Consider the following 21,320-nt stretch of genomic DNA (forward strand, 5'->3'; position numbering starts at 1 on the left):
AGTCTCTTTTTAGAGTTCAATGATACCGGAGAAGTACCACCTCCCATACTATGGGATACTCTGAAGGCGGTACTAAGAGGGAAAATTATAGCAATAGCTTCATTTAGGAAAAAAGATAAGAATAGAAAATTAGAAGAGTTGAGTAAGAAACTAAAGGAATTAGAAAGAAGACATAAAAGGGACTTAACACAGGATATATTAAGGGACATCAAAAACATTAGGAACGAAATTAACAATATAGCCACACAAGAAATCAAGAAAGATTTAATGTTTTTGAAACAGAGACAATATGAAAGTGGCATTAAATCTACCAAAATATTGGCGTGGAAATTGAAAAAAAAGATAGCGGAAAATGCAATTTATAAAATTAGGGACCCAAGTACAAAAGTGATAAAAAATAAATTAAATGAAATACAGGAAGCCTTTGAAAGATTTTATAAAACCCTATACTCTGAAGCCCCGGGCGGGACTGAAGCTCAGATGGATAGCTTTCTGAACTCTCTAGACTTACCCACTCTAGATGAAGAACAAAATCAAGCAATGACAATGAATATAACTGAGGAAGAATTAAAAGCTGCAATTAATAGGCTTAAATTAAGTAAATCACCAGGACCAGATGGTTACACGGCAGAGTGGTATAAAGAATTTAAAAAGGAACTGATACCTGTCTTACTGCCTACATTGAATTGGGTTTTGAAAAAGGCACAAATGCCCCCCAGTTGGAAGGAGGCAATTATTTCAGTTATACCAAAAGAAGGCAAAGATAAAATGGAATGTGGATCTTTCAGGCCAATCTCTGTTCTTAACGTGGACTATAAACTTTTCACATCTATCATGGCCAAACGGCTAGAAGAGTTCCTACCAACACTGATATGTAATGATCAAACAGGTTTCATACATCAACGCCAAACACAGGACAATATACGAAAGACACTACACATTATGGACCATATACAAAAACACAAAATCAAAGCAATTGTGATGAGTGTAGACGCTGAAAAAGCCTTTGACTCTGTCAATTGGAAGTTCCTCTACAGGGTACTATATAAATTTGGCTTTCATGATATGATTATTAAAACGATACAAGCATTATATGATAATCCTACAGCCAGGATCAAAATTAATGGATGCCTATCCAACAGTTTTACCCTAAAAAGGGGCACTAGACAGGGCTGTGCATGGTCACCGTTACTTTTTGCACTATACTTGGAACCACTAGCTCAATCCATCAGGCAAAATAAGGACATTAAGGGAATTTTTATCAAAGGGACACAATATAAATTGGCTTGCTACGCGGATGACATTTTGATTTACCTTGGACACCCAACATATTCTTTACCCAAGCTGATGCAGTCATTTGAACAATACGGCCAATTATCAGGCTATAAAATTAATATAGGTAAAACCCAGCTACTCTCATATAACTACAGCCCACCAGAAGAAATAAAATGTAGCTACTCTCTGGTATGGCAAACGGAGTGTTTTAAATATTTAGGCATAAATTTACCGAAAGACCTTACAAAACTATTCGAACAGAACTACCTACCCTTATACAAAAAAATAAAGGAAGATATAGTAAGATGGAATTTAATTCCTTTCTTTAGTTTTAATTCAAGAATTGATTCTATTAAAATGAATGTATTGCCAAGATTTTTGTATCTATTTCAAACCCTACCAATAGAGATTAACCAAAGTCAATTTAATGAGTGGGATAAAATGTTATCTAGATATATATGGCAAGGTAAAAGACCAAGGGTTCGCCTTAAAACACTACAGCTGGCTAAGCAAAAGGGAGGATGGGGCCTCCCTGACCTCAGATATTATTATTTTGCAGCGCAGATGAGAGCAATAATATGCTGGTGTAACCAATCATACACTGCCCAATGGAAAACCATTGAGGAACAAATGCTGTCTATACCTATTCAGGCAACTCTAGCTGACAATAACTTACAAACCTATATAAAAAATACTGATAACATGTGGGTGAAAAGGACCCTTAAAACATGGAGAACTATTATAAAGGAATATAAACTCGAGACCAATATTACAGTTCTTAAATGGTGTGCTTACGACTCAGAGTTCAAACCTAATGAACTGGATTCTAGATTCAAGGACTGGACAGGTAAGGGCATAACAGCCCTGTGCAGTATAATGAAGGATGGAAAATTGTTCAGCTTTGACATGCTTAGAAAAACATTTTCATTAGAAAAAGAAGACTTCTATCGATATCTGCAGTTAAGGCACTATGCCGACACGAAGATGAGAAACGTAACAATGATAAACACACGCTTGATGGAACTGTTTATAAAAAGCTATAACTCAGAAACTATTGATAGAATTGTATCATGTCTCTATAAGGGTCTAATGGATTTGAAACCACATTCGACTTCATATATTAGAACAAAATGGGAGAAGGAAGGAGGGATAAAAATATTAGAGGAAGAATGGACGGCAATATGGAGATATCAGTGGATGTGTACCAGCTCACAAAAGTGGAGGGAATTTGGCTGGAAGTGCCTAATTAGATACTTTATAACACCTTCTCAGAAGTCTCATTATGATGATAACCCCCCTGCTTGTTGGAGGAACTGTGGAAATCAAAGTGCAAATCATTACCATATTTTCTGGGACTGCTCAATCTTGAGGGATTATTGGAGAGAAATACATAATGCCTTACAGGATATCTTTAAACATGAAATATCTCTCGAGAGTAAGACTATGTTCTTTGGATATATACCTCAGGAATGGCCTAAATATGATAAACATTTAATAAATATTTTATTGGTGGCCTGTAAAAAGAATATCACCAGAAAATGGTTATCCCCAGAGAGCCCAAACATAAGTACATGGATGGAAATCACAATGGAAATTTATAACATGGAAAAGATAACAGCTTCTGTTAACCACAAGCTGGAGAAATTTACATCATATTGGGAAAACTGGGTTAAATATATCACGCCTCATAGGCCAGATTTTACTATTACAAACCAATAATTATGATGTATGTATATATATTTATAGGATCACCCCATACCAACACATCCGTGTTTTTTTTTGTTTTTTGTTTTTTTTGTTTTTTGTTTCTTTTTTTTCTTTTTTTTTTTTTCTCTTTTCTTAGGTTTGTTAGTTTTGTTTTTTGTTTTTTGATTTTCGGATTATGTGATGGTTTCAATTACTTCTATCGTTGTAAGTATTCTTCCCTTATGACTTGGATGTAAATTAAAATACTATTTCAGTATTTAAGGCAGATAACCTAAGTATGAAGAATGCTTACATGATGTACATACTGTGAATGCCTGCTTTTGAAACCTTAATAAAAATATGAATTAAAAAAAAAAAAAGAAATAAACCACTTTGGAGTTTGTTTGTAACTGCACAAAGACAACCCTCCTCCAAAGGGTCTTTTGGTGGTTGCTTGGTCCACAAATGAGTGCAAGTGCTGCACAAATGAACTGCACCAAAGGCTAACGAGCCCAGTAGCAAAAACACCCTATATTCATATAGTTATATAGTATAACTGCACAAATTTAGCCAGTAAGTGTAAAAATAAAAGTTATGATGAATTTACTGGATTACACATTACACAGGATTGCACTTCATAGTAGAAGAAGAATAGTATCCACTGACTCTCCAACAGGTGATATATGCCAGTATATGATAAATATCAGGGGTTTTTAATAAATCTATATAATAAGCATCACTGTTCAGCAGAAGTGAAAAAAACACCTTTTTTTCTTCCTTGTTGATATCTTCTAATTTACTTATTTGAAATCTTAAAGTTAACAGCTGCAGTTAAAACCTTTAAATGAATAAATATTGTTTAGTTCAAATGAAAATCATCAGAGAAAATATAAATAACTTTATATTTAAACACAGTACTTGTATAAATATACTTCGGTGCTTCCCACCACTGGGAGCTTGTGCTTTATTCGGTTGTTTCTAGAAACTAAATAACAGAGCAATTCAGTCTTCGGCTGTTATAAAAACAACTAAATTGCCTTCCAATTTAAGAAAATTGGCCTCAAAATTCATGACAGCACACTGTAAACCAAACAACTGCATAATGAAAGGTGAACAGCTCGCTGACAGAGGTGGACAGACACTTAACAGTGGAGCTGCTCAATGCCACTGAGCTACAGCTTTGAAAATTGCCTCGGAATCGAATCAGCTCCTCTGAGCCCAAGTCTCGGCAGAAAATACTGGAACGAGCTGGAAAACCTGAAGCACAGCTGTGCTAAAGAAACCACAAGGTCAAGGCACAAAGACATAACCTGGTGTGGGGAGCAGTAAACAAGAAAGAAATGAGTCATGACGAATGAGTCACGATTCAAGCTCATTCTTACTTCTGATTTGATTCACAATTACATTTGGAAGGGAGGCGGCAGGACGAGTTCAGCCTACGATATCTGTTGCTTCGCTGTGCAGCTGACTAGTGGGAGTTGTTAGAAGCAATGGAGTAAAAAAAAACTTCCCTTCCTAATGTTTCCACACTCCTTCAAATGATGCCTTAAAGTGCGCTGCTAAATAAATTAAAGAGTGGTTTCATGAACACTGGGATGGCCTCTCCAGTCACCAGACCTGAACATCACGGAGTCTTTATGGGGATTTGTGCAGTGCTGAGTGGATTTCCTCCTCCATCATCGCCCAGAGAACTGGAGGCACTTTTTTCGTGACGAATGCTTCAGTGTTTGAGTACAAACAGATCAGCTGAAATGTAAGCGAGCGAAGGATGACCCCCGGCCCCCATCAGAGCCTTAATTTTAATATATCTCTGTCTCGTTTCCATGATTTTCTCCGGTTCTTAAGTCACTCTATTAACATTTACTTTGAGCTCACGATGCAAAGCCACAAATAAGTTTGGCGGTTTTATGGTGTTTTTAAAATCTTTGTAGGACAATTTGTGGCTGATGTGCAGCACAATCAAGCAATCAATAAATCCTTTATTTGTCTCTGGAGCGTAATCAGTTTTATAGTGGTGGAATAACAACAGGATGAAACCACAAAGCACATTAGCATGTAATATAAATACAATTATTATGCAAATTCTAAAATATGCCAGACCCTGACTGGTTAAAGTGTATCTGGACTCACAATGTAGCTGGAAAACGCAAATTAAATAGTTATGTAATACTCTCTAATACTTACAGTATGTGTGGTTAGCTACACTGTGCAGACATGTTGGTCTGGTGATTTGCTCCAGACTAAAATATCTCAACATCTGCATCTGGATTTAGATTTTGGACAGATTTGTGATTCCCAAACATGCATGGAAGGAGTCGACATGATGTCACCCAAAGCTTTATGTTCAACAGTTTCAAAGCACTAGCAGGAGGAGCCTTGATTTCTCCCGTAAGACAATTTTTTTGATTTGGATCATTTTTAAATATATTTTCAATGTAGTAATTCAACAGCATAGTGGTTTACACATGTGCCAACCATGGTTTGATGCTGTGAGGAGACACAAATTCCTTTGGGGTTGCGTCAGGAAGGGCATCAAATAGTCCTTTCACCATCACACTGCTTACTCAAAGGGGGCTGTTTATTGTTGGAGGGTCTTAACCTTACAACATAAAGCATCTTGAGACAACTGTTGTTATAAATTTGAAGCCATAATAATTAAAATTGTACTGAATTCAATTGAAAATATGCAGAGCTACCCACTGCAGTGACTCCTTCTGAATAGGGGACTAGAAGAAAGTGTTCTTGGGTTCAGTGAGTAGTGGGCTACTTTTCTTGTAGCCCTACTGCAACCTTCTCCTTTTTGTAATCAGATGAGTCGCCTCCTGCTGGCCATTAGAAAGAATGCAGCTTCCACTAGCTTTACCGTTCAGACCTCGAGGCTATATCTTTCAGTTAGTATAACAGATTTGTAAATCCCAAGAAAACAGAGTGCAATTTTAAGACAGGGAACCTCTGACATTTTTTCAAAGCCCATCTTCATCTTCTGACATTTGTGTTAACAACTGGACAGCTTGCACTCTCGGCCTTTTAGTCATCATCCTCTCATCATGAACTGTAATCACATTGATGATCGCATAGTTTTAAATGTGGAGTTTTAATTTATTTGTGTGCAATATTTCACTGCATTTTCCTCAATCTGCTCACTCCTACAACAGTGAAAGGTTGTAAATGATGCAGTGTAAACAACAACAATGCAGTTTGTGACCATGGTGAGTGGTGAATGGATGTGTATTTGTGTAACACTTTCTAGTCTTGCTGACCACTTAAAGCATTTTTACACTGCGAGCCACATTTAGCCATCCACACATCATACAGTGCTTTTTTCCAAGCACTTAAGCTATCACAGCAGCTCACACACTGGCGGAAATATCCAGGGCAATCTGGGGCTTAGTATCTCGCTCAAGGACACAAGGCCACCACCAGCAGTACCGCTGAAGTCGGTGATGCTTCATGAACAAATCAGTGCAGAAAAAAAAACCCCATCTCACATGGAATATTACACTGCATCTGGACATTCTCTGCATTCACATTCACATGCAATTCACATGCTGATGTGAATTACTCAGTCACATCAGCATGTGACCAAAAGACAAGTGACAAGCTGCAAAATGAACCGTAAGATCACTTTCTGATGAGTGAAGTCAAAATAAACATTTTTTTAAAATGTCATGCAATAAGACACATTTTATTTCAGCAAATCCATCTACTGTATGTTACCAGCTCACTCACATCCTTCACTAAGTACTCAGGCCAGAACAGGAATACATTCTCAACTGTTAAAACTGCTGGCAGTGAGTCATCAGTGTTATGTTTAGTATGTCCCTCACTTCGTCCACTCTAATTAATCAGGGCTCCATTATCCCCCCAAGACACTCTCTCTCTCTCTCTCACACACACACACACACACACACACACACACACACACACACACACACACACACACACACACACACGATAATTACAAATCCCTGATTTTTACTGCTGCTCAGTCGGTCCTGTGTTTTTATCTATCTAGTAATTCCCAAAAAATACCAGAAGTTTCTACATGGAAATGAATGAAAATAAACCAAAATACAAAATGTTAAATGTATCAATTTTTCATATATGAGCAATGATGTGCAGCAATGGAGCTTGTTAAGCAGTATTGGTATTTCAGACCCCTGCCGAGCATGACCACTCATCTGAAAACACATAAACAGGTTTTCCACAAAGCTGAAGTAGAGCTTGGAAAATTGTATTCACAATAAGAGAAAGAATACAACGCAGTCATTTCTTTGTTTCTTTCTGCCTTGTGGTTTCATTTTAATGCAATATTTTTGGATGAATTATAGATAATATGAGTGCATGCTGGCAGCTGGAAGGAATAAGTGTAGTACAGCGAGGCTGCTGTTATTGTGACTTCGAGCACTCAGGAATAAAATTTAACTTTATTCGTAGTGAGAAGGCCCACTAGTACGTGTCTACGGCCCTTAATGTTGTGACATTCAGAAAGGAACTGTTAGATAATCCACAAACTGCAAGCGTGTTGCATGAACACCCAAACCAATTTCCTGCTGGTTTACATGTGGGACCACGAGAGCTAACAACTGTTATTGCTTCTTACTCACATTGTGCTTGGTGAGGCTGGAAATGTTGCTTGCAATTGCCTGAAGCCAGTCCAAGCATTCTTCTGCTGTGGGAAACTGTATAACTCCACTGCAAACACCATCCACTGCTATGACCTGGAAAGCATTTTTCCTGAAAGAGTAAAAGAAACACAAGCCAAAGATCAGGGGAGGATTTCAAATATTTTACACATTCATATTTAGTTTCTGTTTTTATTTTAAAAGGGGATTAGAGACAGTTCATTGCATCCCAGCATTGGAAACTCTTCCTCTGGGATTCCTGTGATAACAAACTAAGCAAAACTGACTGTGGTGAAAAATGCTGCTGTTTAATAACTTGAAAAACTGAGCGTCCAATTTTCCAAGATTAATTAATTTAGCAACGTAAGCTAAGTGCAAGCTCACTAATTAGTTACTTTGCTTGTTTAGGCGATCCACATGCATAATATGAAAACAGATTTGGGGGAATTTATATTTCTTTCTCTCTTTTAATTTTTTTGAATACTGCACTACTTTTGGAACAGGCTGGTCAGGTGATGAAAAACCTCAAAATATTAAATGTTCACTTCTTTTTTTAATATAATCCAAAAGCTGTGCCTGCAATATGAAAAATAAATGCAAAAACATATTCAGCAATATGCAGTTATTGAGATAAAACCAGAACAGTTACATACAGTGGGGCAAAAAAGTATTTAGTCAGCCACCGATTGTGCAAGTTCCCCCACCTAAAATGATGACAGAGGTCAGTAATTTGCACCAGAGGTACACTTCAACTGTGAGAGACAGAATGTGAAAAAAAAAAATCCATGAATTCACATGGTAGGATTTGTAAAGAATTTATTCCTAAATTAGGTCTGAGTGACTCAGGTGAGGTGGAGATGGGGAGGAGGTTGGTTGCACAAATGAGAGCCTGAAAGGAAGAATGACAGAGAAAACAGACTTAAACCATATAGAGTAGAGGCTGATTGGCTCCAAGAAGGTGATGTTGGCATTGAGTTTGATAGTGTGTGAAAGTGGCAGTGATGTAATGAACAGACTGGCAGCCTAGGAAAGCGGCTCGGTTCACTCTGGCACAGCTGGCTGCCGGCAGAGCCGGCGGGCACGCCACTGCAGCCCCCTCTGGCTTCTGCTTCGTGGCTACTGGGTGACCCCTCATCTGGGGCTCTCCTCAGCTCTTCTCAGAAGGGTGGAACGAATGTCCCTCCGGTGGTCCGACTTGGGCTCTCTCACTCTAGGGCCTCTGGATGTCTGGAGGCTGGATCTCCTCCATGCCTGCTTCATGCCCTGGGGGACAGGGTTATGTCTCTCTACATCCTCTAGCAGACCATTACACAGGGAAACCTTTTGAATACAAGCGCACTGATCCACACAGGTGTGCACACGGGTGTTCACTGTTCATAGACATAAACTACACCTTTATTGGCTGCTATTTCTAAGCACATTATGCGCTGTCGGTCCTGCTTGCTACACAACAACATTCAATATTTAGTATTTACTGCTGTTTACACTTAGCTAGATTAACGTGATGGTGTTGTGTTTAGTATGTTGCTCTGGTTTTTTTTTTTTTTGCTTGTTTTCTCTTCTTTTTCTCTCAACAGGTGATCCAGGAGATCTTCTTTTCTTCTTTCTCTTTTTAAGTGCCCTTTCTCACTGTCCCTCTTCCCTTCTGTTTTTCTTTTCCTTCCTCTTTCTTTCTCCCTTTCCTATCCCTCAGTCATGTCTGTCCCGTCTGTAACAACTGAAAATAAAATAAAATAAACAATAACAACAAAGGTTGATCAAATGGACCAATACGGCAATGCCGTGATGATCCATTTGGCAAAGTAAATCCATTGGGTATCCTTGTTGGTCTTCAGACAACAATTCTGACGGCTAAAGAACCAAATGGGACAGGCAAAAAAAAAAAAAAAATTTTTAAAAAGCAGGCTGCTCAGTGATTACAGATCTTCCTTATTGAAGTTATATATATAGAGCTTTTCTGCTCTAACTGAGCACTTAATACAAGCTTTGGGTGCACACAATCTGGGGTTCAGTATCTTCCACAAGAGTACTTTAAGGTGTATTTAACAGCAGCCAGGGAATTGATCCACCAACCTTCCGACTGGTAGATGATCTGTTCTACCTCCTGAGTCACAGGTGGCACCGGGTGTTTCCTACAGGGACTGTATGATTGTGGGAGTTCATGCTAATACTGCAGGGTTTTACTTTACACTGTAAAGCACCATCGGACAGCTGTTGTGAACTGGAACTACAAATACAGTGTATGTACTACTGTGTATATAAAATCGTTTCTTTTGCTTTGTGGTAAACTTCACTATCATGTCCCTTTTCTGTTCCAGACAGGCGCCAGGCAACGAACTATTGGCTTTTTGGTTCAGTTACTATAATCCTTTTCTCTGCGTATCCAAAGAGTTGCCCAAACTGACACGAGCAGAGGAACATAAATCTGGCTTTACTCACTAACCCAACCAAATCACAAGACACCAGTGAGGCATAAGTTAAAGTGTTAACCCAGCCAAATACTGATCGTGTGTTTAATGGTACACTCTACACAGTCTATTTATAGATGGAGCATTGCAGTGTGCTCTATTTGAAAATCCCCAAGCATTTAAAATGTAAGAGATCTCTGCACTAACATCTTAAGAAGAAAGAAACTGACACTTCAGCACGAAGTCCCAGAGCTCACCTGGAAACGTCAGAGCCGGGGATATACTGTGACAAGCGTGAGTGTAGCAGAGGAATAAGGCGCAGGTCCACCCATCTCTTCTCCCAGCGAAGCCCTGGGGACGTGGGCCAGGACGAGCAGGACAGGGTGTCCTGCAGAAGTGTGAAACCGAAGTTAGAAGAGATAGCCCCTTCCCACCTCCAGCATTTGAAGCTGTTCCCATGTCAAAGAGCCCGAGTCCTGCTGCAACTATACGGTTGTTGCGGATGCACAGACAGCACAAGCTGCAGATTAAAAGTGATTTGCCGTCCTCAAAAGATAAAGATAGAACATCCTAGCTATCAGCAAGCAGTGACAGTTGCATGGAAACAACTTTCTGGCATCTGCTGCTGCGTAGTTACAAAAGGACAGCTACTAAATCAGCCAATCAAAAGAAAGGCTAATGAAAAAGTACCGTGTTGTTAGGATGGTAGTTCAAGTGCAGGCCACTATCACACAGAGGAGAGGAGGTCCCACTACTCTGGTCACTGGGGATGCCTGCAGCATACAGGAAAACAACAATAAACCCACAGCTACACCCCCGTCTATTTCAAGGTTTCTAGCAGCAATGAATCACAGCCATCATCTAAAGCGTGTTACTTTGTTCTGCTGCTCAAGTTGGCTCCAGCTCTCTGCCAATTTGTATTCCGTTGACTGGCTGGATGGCCAGTCAACCTGCCCTATATACGCAAATGAAAGGATTTCATGAAATGCTTTCATGTCTCACAATAAAGCTCTGACATACGAGAGCAATCAATCCTGAGATTTTGTTAATTACTGCAGTTTAGTCTTTAGCATCTTTTCTGAAGCTTGAGATGGGTTTACTCCTCAAAGCAGCATCTTTACTCAGTGCTTAACAAGACAGGAAGTCCAAAATAAATGGAGCAGGAGCTGGGCGTATTTTTCTTTATTTCTCTCAAGTCGACTCAAATTTATTGTTTCCAGGGCGACCAATTCTAGACAGGAAAAAAAAACCCCACCAGCTATAAATACTCTTGGCCAATTATTTTCCACAGCGGTAATAGTGATTATGTACTTAGACCTAATACCGGGGTGAATGAGAGGGTTCTCACATGTACAGTCCTCACAAAGGGGCAGTTTCAAAAAGGCTGGAGTCTTCTTTAAGAAAGAGACCGTGAGAGTCACTTCTTCACCAGCATTTCTTAAAACCTGGACCTGGAAAGCAGAAAAACAAACAAACCTTGGGAATATTTTTTTTTTTTGGTCTTCTTTACAGAAGCTGTAAACTGTGAGGTTTTTCTCGCTGAATGCTTGCTGTGATGAAACATGGTGTGCCAAAGCCTCGCTAAGAATGGAAATCCAAGATAAGGGATTTACAGAGTGCAACTTTTATGCTCCTTACTCACACATATTGCTTACAGATGAATTTAGGCAGGAATGAAAGAGAAAAAAATGGCTTTACATGTCAGAAAGATACAAATCATGAAGTGAGACAAGATAAGCTGTTGAAAGAGTTGTTGCAGCGGTGAGAAACTATGAGATGTGAGCTGACAGCTTACCACTTCCTCGTGGCGATAGCTCCTGACATTTATTCCATTTATCTGGAAACAACAATAACACGGTTAGCCTAAATGATACTGCTGGCATCATATCACTGTAGCTTTATCTTCAAAATGATTAATGGGGCCAGCATAATAATTGTTATGACATCTGCGGCAAAAACTGTTGCCATGTGGGAGATTTTCTTTAATCGATTTATTTATTTATTTTGGCTGAAAGAGATGCAACAAATTAAAGACCTTTATTAGCCTATAGGGACGCATAATTACGCCACACAGTTTTATGGACATGTGGCGCATGAATTATTAAAGAACGAGGAAACGTGTTAGCTCGCGGTGTGGGATGAGATGTGTAAACGCGCATTAATGCGGCGTGTTACCTGAAGGATGCCGTCTCCGATGAAAAGCAGCCCAGACAGTTCAGCTGGAAAGAGAACAGTCGCTTTAACGCAAACAAACAAGAGGAGGGGGAAAATGACGGGAAGTGGGGAGAAAAAACCCTGACGTTATACCTTTCTGCTCCTTTGATATTTTTGATATCACAACAGGGATTTTGTGCTCTGCTCCACCCTACAGAGAGAAATCAAAAAGAATTGGATTACGAAGGTATCACAAATGGAGAACAAGACTCTTGAGATCAACATCCTTGGCTGACACAGTTGTTGCACATTGACAAGGAAATAATCAATGCCACTTGTTCAGACTTAATTCTAGGAGCTTGGGAGGAGCGGCCCTAATCTGCTGGGATCTAAATTACCTTGATGCTCAGACCGAACCCTCCAATCGTCTGTCTCCTGATCGTTACAGTCCTCTCCTGCAGTTAGAAAGACGAGTTTAGACTGCAGGATATGATTTCAAGCTGTGGAAATGTGGAATTAAAACGATCTAACTCCTGAAGCTTTTCTTTAACTGTTTTAATGATTACAACATTTTTTAATACAAAACAGGAAGGTGGTTTATTGATTTCAGCATAAGTTTGAGCATTTTACAAATATTTGCCTTCTTTTGGTACTTTTTGTTGCATTGGGTGTGTTTTCTTTTCTCAGGTGTAGTTTATGGATTTTCTTTTACAGTGCCTTACTGGCCACTTTAGTAGGTACACCGGTTCAACTCTTCGTTAATGCAAATATCTAATCAGCCAATCACATGGCAGCAACTCAGTGTCTTTAAGGATGCAGAAATAGTCAAGACGAGCTGCTGAAGTGCAAAATGAGCATCAGAATGCAGGGGAAAAGGTGATTTTGAAGTAGTCTTGATGTAGTGTGGTTGTTTGTGCTCAGAAACATGTTTCAGAAACTGCTGATCTACTGGGATTTTCAAACACAGCCATCTCTAGGGTTTACAGAATGGTCAGAAAAAAGTAAAAATATCCAGTGAGTGCTGGGTGAAAATGCCAGGTCTGAGGAGAATGGACAGACTGCTTCCAGCAGATGGAAAGGCAAATATCAGCTAGTTACAATCAAGAACATTGAAAGACGTAGACTACAGCAGCATAAGACAACACCAGGTGATATTCCTGTCAGCTACAAGCAGGAAACCGAGGATACAGTTCATGTTCTTAGCGGGCAGGAGATTGGAAAACGTTGCCTGGTCTAATGAGTCTCAATTTCTGCTGCAACATTCAGATGGCAGGGACAGAATCTGGCAGAAACATCATGAAAGCGTGGATCCATCCTGACCTGTGTAAACATTTCAGACTGCTAGTGGTGGTGTAATAGTGTGGGGGATATTTTCTGTGTTTTTAAACACCACAGTCTACCTGAACACTGCCACACAGAAGACCACATCCATCCCTTTATGACCACAGTGTACCCATCTTCTAGTGGCTGCTTCCAGCAGGATAACGCAGCATGTCACAAAGCTCAAGTCAGACTGACAGACAATAAGTTCACTGCAGTCAAATGGCCCCCACAGTCTCAGTAGAGCACCTCTGGGTTGTGCTGAACAGGAGAGTCACATCGTGGATGTGCAGCCAACAAACCCGCCGCAACTGTGTGACGCTGTCGTGTCAACATGGTCCAAAAGATGATCTCTGAGGCAATGTTTCCAGCACCTTATTCAATCGATGCCATGAGAATTTAAAGAAGTGTAGGTGAAGGTGTACCTACCGGTACTAACGTCACCAGTGAGTGTATTTTATGTTTTGCAACAACTTTTGAAGTTAAAAGTTGTCTCGGGTGGGCTCTGATACATTTTTCAATGACAGTCAGGTTTGTATGGCATCGAATATGAACACTCTGTTGCTCAAGGTGCATGCATGCAGCGTATTCAGCAATTTCTTAAATGAAATGTAAAATTCAATCCAAATATTCAACTGAACTTGGTCACCAGCACTTGGACTGATACGTTGCAGTTGTATTTGCATACCGGTGCCTTTGCCCTTTTCGCTGATTATTAATGATGTTTCACAGGACACAAACCTCCATTTGTCATTTGAGGATTTTTATCCAGGAAAATGTTATTGAATGAATAATTCCATTTTGGGAAAGGTCACGGTCTCGGGTCTCAGCTGAATATTTTTTTTCGCACAAGAAACCCGCGCAATAATTAATGTGAAGGAAAAGTTGTCAGGGGTGATGACAAGCGAGAGCTAAATGTTAAACTCAGTAGGTGAATTATTATTTAATGACTACACTTGATTTATGAGGAATAGATTCACTCATGTAGGCTTTCCATTAACACAGACACTGAGCTGTGTTCTCAGCACTTTTGTGTTGTAACCTTCATTACCCCGCGCTGCTGTATACGTTACTGATTTCAGCGTCTGTAATTATGACTGGGTTACTTACGCTCGAATAGAAAGGCTCTCCTGACACACAGATGACATCTTGCTCTTGAATGGTCAGAATATCTTTGGCCAAGTGTAGTCGAATATTAAACGGCTCCTCATTACCTTCTTGCATCAAATAAATCCCAGTCTTTGTCTGTGAACAGTCAGAGAGATAAAATCATTCATCATCCCTCCATGACTAAATTAACTGGCCATGAAATGAAATGTCATTGAGAATACTCGCTGCAGAATGAACATGGAAATTAGGAAACAGGGTTTTGGTGTCTATTATTTTCTTCTTTTTTTTAAATTACTCTTCTTGTTAAGGCTAATGTCGGACCAAATAACCACAATAGCAGCTCTGAGTAATAAACAACCAATTTGGATAACAAAATATACAAGAAAACAATTGATATATGGCTTATAAGCCGCATTCTGCGAGTCCAAATAACACTTTTGTACCCTCTGTTCCACGCTGAGACACAGAAACCCAAATTATATCATCACATTGTATTATTATATCAAATGGTGACAAATTAAGAAGCTGTGAAATTCAGTGGCTCAAATCAAATCGACCTCTGCATTTGAATCTCCCTGCTTTCCACGAGCGAGTGTGAGAGCGGCGTGTGTGTTTCCAGTGAACCGTTTAAAACACGCTAATCTGCATGCATTTGCATTCTGCGTATCCTTCCTCATCCCCAGCTAATTGTGATGCCTGTCCTGTCCTTGACTTAAAAAGGTCTACATGAAAGGAGCACCTTCACCTGACAAGACTGCTAATAGAAGAAAGCCACCAGTGTCAGCATCCTTGTCGCCCAGGATACGCCACTCATCGGTTCACAAGACAGGCTGGTTGCATGACTGCTATTCTCAGACAGAGAGACAGCGAGAGTATCTCTCAAAATTGCGGGTCGAACTTGAATCAAAGTCAGTTTGCGGAGCATATTATCTTTCACCCTAAATGAGGAACGTGAAGAGCCAAGCCCTCGCCTGCAGCTGCAGCGTGAGAAATGAAATGAGGGAGCCATTAATTCACGTTATTTGAGGTAATGCGTGTCTGTGTGAAAGTCATTAGCCAAGCGAAATGAGGGTAGTAGTGTTTGTATATTAGCCGGGTCAGACAGCATCTCAGGTGACTGAGCACTATTTGACCCGCTGCAGTGCTTGTATTGTACATAATGAACCTCATCCTTTATCCTATTTTATAATTCACTATAATTCACACCAACCTCCGAAACACCCCACCATTATCAGCTGTAGTCTGCTGCCGTGCATGTGGCAAACTATGAGGGAATCTTCTTTTAATCAAGGACCATTACAGCGAACGCCAAACGAGATTAATTTTTTTTTTAAAGGAAAATAAATTTTTCTGATGTTTCCTATCAAGAGGACCTGCAGTAAACTTTGTTGCATTTTGAAAAAAAAGACGGTCGAGGAGCAAAAACGGACAACCAGCTTGTCAACATCGCGTGCCTCACATCTCAGCATCTCCCAGCAGTGAGATGCGATGCAAGGCAGAGATGCGAGGAAGCTGCCCAAAGAGAAATCCTCGGTTCCTCGGGTCAGTCTTTAGCAGCATCAGTTACTTGTGATGTGCTGCAAAACTGTCAACCCCAGCTGGTACGAGTGCCCAAAGAGCCTCTTCTCTAACATAAAAAAGAGGTCTTTATTCGTTTCGATGCACACTTTGATCAACATGGCTGCTCTGTAACAGCAGAATCACTGTTAATGATTTAGTTATCATTGAACATTCCTTTTAATCTTCTAAGTCAGTGTTGCTGGGTTGGGTTTTTTTGTTATGATTTCTGAGCTATTTATTTACTTGCAGCACCATCTGCACAATGATGCACCATACAGCAGCGTCAGATTGCAAATTCAAAAAATAGATAAATAAAAAGCTGTGGCTTTGATGATCTGTATATTTTACATTTCCTCATTCATCCATTAAGCGAGTGAAAAAAGCTGCGACTCTGTGACGCCAACACATTTAGCAAGTAATCAGCCTGTATATTCTGAACTGTCAAGATTGATCACCCTCCCATGAGTGTGTATTGTGTTGCATCACAACTGCAACTTTGTTCTGTCATAGGCGCTGCAAGAAAAAACTTGCAGCATGTATACATCATTCCAGCATATAAAAGACTTCAGCACAGGGTACACCTGTGTTTCCTCACTCTTACTCATCCAGAAGCCTCCACTCTCCGTGCATTTTCCAGGTCAGGGAAGGAGAGAGGATGCAAGTAAGCAGAAGTTAGCATGATGAAAAGCACAGAGGGTTTCGGTGTGCCTTTGTGCCGGCATGTTACATGGCTAGCCTCGCTAATTTATGATAGCTGGGTGATAAATGAAGCGGCTATGGTCTCTGCTTGAGAAACGCTATCAGAGAGTAAATCAGCTGCAGATCCATCATCACCACCTTCCCTTGTTGCTCAGGATGTCAGATAAGATGAGCTCATAAAGTGAAAGCTAAAAGACATTAAGTGGTGTGTTTTGTTGTGTAGCTTTACTTGGTTTTTTTTGTGGGGGGAGTTTGCAGTTGACAGATTAAAGGGGGATAAAGGGGGCCCAGTGAGACTGCACATGCACAAACTGCACTGTATGTGCCCCGCTGCTGTTGTAGCCACAGGCCCTCAGATACCTTGCATGCTTTAACACTGTTTCCAAGTGCCTGAAAATGCCTCGCCGCTTTCTATAATCTTGCTCAATTGTTACATTGATTGAATTCTACCAACCTCTTCATTTGAAGTCTTGAAATCCATGTGCTACTATGCAGTGAGGGATACTGCAATAGAGAAAAACAAGACTGAGTTAGTCGGAGGAGACAAATGCTTAAAGACACGACTGGCCTGCTGCAGCAAAACCACAGAGCTGATTTAAACCAGCATTGTTAGCGGGATGCCTATTCTCATTATAGTCTCATACAAAACACAGACAAAGGAGAGAAATGTTTTTTTCATCGAAACGTGCCTCTTCTAAGCGACAAGAACGAAAGAAAATCCTCACTGAGCAATGTCAGGAGACAACCGGAGACCATTAAGGGTTAATGAATAATTGATTACAAAGGTGAGAGCCCAGGTATCCTAATAAATGTTTCAATATCGAATCCAGTGCTCCCAGAAATGAACCGTGTTACTAGTGGAAGCAGAAGACTGTGGAAAGTGCTACTACAAAACTACTACAGATTATGTGTTTAGAAAGTAAAAGTGCGCTCTGCCCAAAATAACATGCACGCATTTTTAAATTATCTGACTGCTTCCAATTATCTGACGCAAGTAGTCTTTGAGTAATGTTGTGAGAAAGCCGCATTTACATAAACCGGTTCCACTCAGTTATAATCAGACATGACTGCCACTTGACTCAACAAAACGAGCGCAGAGCAAAAATGGCTCATACTTGAATTATAGAACCTGTGCTGCAGAGGGAGTCGGAGACTTACCTCAGCAGAAAGGCCCCCAGCTCTTTGTACGTTCAGCCCTAGCCATCGAGCAGTGAGTTGATCCCCGATCTGAGTCGTAGCAGAGGGCCTTCCCGGATCATGGCTGTCAGACTTGGGTGGTGGGGGAGCAATGCTGTCACCTCTCCTGCTACTCTGTAAGTGCTGCAGGATTATTCCCAGAGGAGCCGGTGCTGGAGAGCAAAAAGAGGCTATCGTGAAGTGAGGTTTCTCTCCTCGAGGTCCCTTATCGGTGGTCGTGCTGCAGTAACAGGAGGAGGATGTGGCTATGGTATCATCCTGATCCTAGAACCACTCGAGAGCTGAAACAAACAAACAAAGAAAAGAAAAGAAAATGCAAGTCTTCAAGTAATGCTCTGAAACAAGGCTGACTGTTGATTACATGCTTTTGGCTACGACTCAAAAGATGTAATCTTAATACAGACAAGTGTGTTTTCACTGCAAATGCTGCGTTTATGTGGGATGTTGAATCAGAAGCAAATTCACAGCTTTTTTTTTTTAAATAACCACCTGGTTAAAAAAAACAAACAAAAAAAAGCAGAGATGCAAACACAAACTCACAACTGTGAATCTCGTTTCTCAGTCTAAGATGAAGGATGCACTCAAACACCCCACTGTCGATTCATGAACGCAAATGCCGAAATGCAATTAACTCATATTCTTCGCCTTTCTTGTGTTTTTCGTATGCTAAGCACACATGACTATCTCAACACGTTTATTAACTTCCAATTGCTCATCCTTGAGAAACCCTCCTCGTTAGTATGTATTTTTGGCTCGTTGCCACCCTTTTGTTGAGTTGCAGCGTTGCTACTTTGATCATTGTTCCGCGCGATTAAAAGAACTCACAGTATATGCATTTGAGGCCACATTTCATGCATAAATCACTGACTTCTGATTATACTGTAAAAGTAGACTTAGTGAAACTTGCAAATGTTTGTTAATCACTGGAGAACAGAGAAGGGAACAAGAGCGCGAGCACCTTTAAGGAATATGGGCTGAATCGAAACAGAAGAAATTTTCAGAAAACTCTCAAATACTAATATTATGTCAGAATCAGCGCAAGAACTCAATATAGCTGTGTGATATCATTATTCTTTTAAAAAATGATCAGTCTCAACAGATCTCCAGCTGCTGATTCAAGCTGTTGGACAGAAGTATTGGGCCTCACCTCTTACTTGAGTCTGGGAAAGAACGGATCATATTAAAAGGCTTAACATAATCGAGTGTGGTAGTGTAGGACGCCACCAGTGCAACAAATGAGTCTGAGAAATCTTCTTCTCTCCTAGATGGTCAGCTATCAACTTTAAGAGGTTTTATTGCCAAGTGGAAGAGTTTAGATAAGCACCTCAGCAGACCACGTAATGTCACAGAGCAGGGTCGCTGGTTTTGGGTCCCAAAAACCTCCTCTGACATTAACAGCAGAACAAAAACTGTGCGCTGGGAGCTTCGTGGGATGGGTTTCAATGGATGAGCAGCTCCTACGGGTGCAGCGTCGATCTTTTAGTCAGTTTCTTTTAAACTTTCTTTCTCATGCTGTGTTGCATTTTGAAAACTTGAATGTTGAACTCTTTAAAATGAATAATGTCTGTTTAGTGTTGATTCTTTTTTACTATAGCTTAGCTACACAGTTTTCTTTCACCTTTCATTGTGATGATGTGAGAATGTTTTTCTGTTACATGAGTGGACACACAAACAGGTAAAGGCAAAGTAATCCTGAAGAAACAATCATTTACTGAGTATCTACTGAGCAAGATGCTTTATTATCTGAGGCGGCATGAAAACAGTAGCTGATAATTAAAATAAGTAGCGGATCATTATGATCTAATTATTAGCTAATGACTCACCGATATCTCCTCGCTTGGTCTTTAGAAAATAAGCAAGTATTTGTTTCCCTTAGAAAGTGTTTCCAACACAGAACAATCAATACACCTAAAATAGATTAAATACCAGCTAACACAGTGTAATAAAGCCCACAGTGACAGTTTCAGTATTTGTTTTCTGTTGAATGTGATTCAAAAAGGTGTTGATTTAACCTCTCCCAGGAGAGAGGAAAAGTCCTCACACAAAGTCTGAACTGGTGACGACTGATTTCCAGCATTAAGCACCTTAATGCTGGAATGAGCTGCAACACAGCTTGAAGCTGTGAAGACGTTCATTTCTCTGGGTAGCTGTAAAACTTTACTGGCCCATATTTCTCATACATTGTGTGTGTGTGTGTGTGTGTGTGTGTGTGTGTGTGTGTGTGTGTGTGTGTGTGTGTGTGTGTGTGTGTGTGTGTGTGTGTGTAGCGGATTATATTACTATAGAGGTTTTGTGTGCAAAAGAGGTCTTCATCTCAGTGGGATGTCCTGCATAAATAATCCTTCACTAACTAACTATAAATGAGGTGGATTTTTATTCACCTCTTCAATATTATTAACCTCAATTTATGGCAAAAAGATCCATTTGTTTGTGTACATGGGCCCAAATTAGCCTGTGTTTATAACACAGTCAGCATAGCTTTGAGTCTTTCAACGGGAAGCATGTTTCCAGCCTGAAACATGTATGTTGTGTGGTCTTCATAGTTACCCTGGCAACCGAGAAAGTGGAGATTTGAAAAAGTGGCAATCATTTTTGGACCTTTCGTTGTTTATTTGAAATTATAATTAAGTACTATTTTTCTTTTGCAAATGTTTTATTTGGAAATTTTTAAAAACAAAACAAAAAAAAAATCCTTGTAGTCCTAGCTGGTTCCCGTGAGCTGTGAAATGATTTAAGCCACTTCCAAAGAGGACTTTTCCTCTTTTAAAGGTGGGAAATCTTCAATTCAAGTTCATGGACATGAATGAATGAATAAAGCACTGATCTGATGCAAACTCATGCTCAGGTTAACAAAAATAAGGAGGTAAGATTCCCGTCCAGTAACATGAATCACACGTTCAGGCTGTTTCACAAACTGCAGTGAGACTGTGTTGCATGAGAATATACTGCACTACATTTGCTTTAACAATATGTTCTTAATAAACTGGCATCTGACTGTAGTCTGAAACTGTTCTTTACAGTGTAGCGTGAACTGTATTGCATTATAGTACCACTACTAGTTAATAAGAAGGATTTATCTTTACCAACTTTGATTCGATTTTTTTAATTCCATCATTTAATGATTTTTGTGCTTTTCTCTATGTTTTCCAAAAATAAATTGATTATTGGTAAGATTGAATGAATGTTTATTAAGATAAAACCAGCTTAAATATGCAAAACCTGGATCTTGTGACTCCCAATATTAGAAATTTCCTGATGCAGTAAACTGAAAGGATGAGTGGGAGAT

General features: G+C 39.9%; 1 protein-coding gene across 1 annotated transcript in view; it reads right to left on the bottom strand.

Annotated features, from left to right (window-relative positions):
- Positions 1–21,320, bottom strand: part of sntg1 (syntrophin, gamma 1) — a 45,469-nt gene that overhangs the window by 15,835 nt on the left and 8,314 nt on the right. The window contains exons 2-12 of the mRNA XM_085389718.1: positions 17,996–18,315; positions 17,292–17,341; positions 14,579–14,713; positions 12,547–12,603; positions 12,302–12,359; positions 12,170–12,213; positions 11,790–11,831; positions 11,319–11,445; positions 10,685–10,767; positions 10,252–10,382; positions 7,569–7,698 (exon numbers count right to left, since the gene is read on the bottom strand). Of these exons, the coding sequence (XP_085245844.1) occupies positions 7,569–7,698; positions 10,252–10,382; positions 10,685–10,767; positions 11,319–11,445; positions 11,790–11,831; positions 12,170–12,213; positions 12,302–12,359; positions 12,547–12,603; positions 14,579–14,713; positions 17,292–17,318 (834 nt within the window). The 5' untranslated portion in view covers positions 17,319–17,341; positions 17,996–18,315. The remainder of the gene's footprint in view (positions 1–7,568; positions 7,699–10,251; positions 10,383–10,684; positions 10,768–11,318; positions 11,446–11,789; positions 11,832–12,169; positions 12,214–12,301; positions 12,360–12,546; positions 12,604–14,578; positions 14,714–17,291; positions 17,342–17,995; positions 18,316–21,320) is intronic.

Source organism: Rhamphochromis longiceps, linkage group LG18, assembly GCF_057381845.1.
Source record: "Rhamphochromis longiceps isolate RC_006_pf linkage group LG18, R_longiceps_female_GT1.1, whole genome shotgun sequence".
NCBI classification, from domain to species: domain Eukaryota; kingdom Metazoa; phylum Chordata; class Actinopteri; order Cichliformes; family Cichlidae; genus Rhamphochromis; species Rhamphochromis longiceps.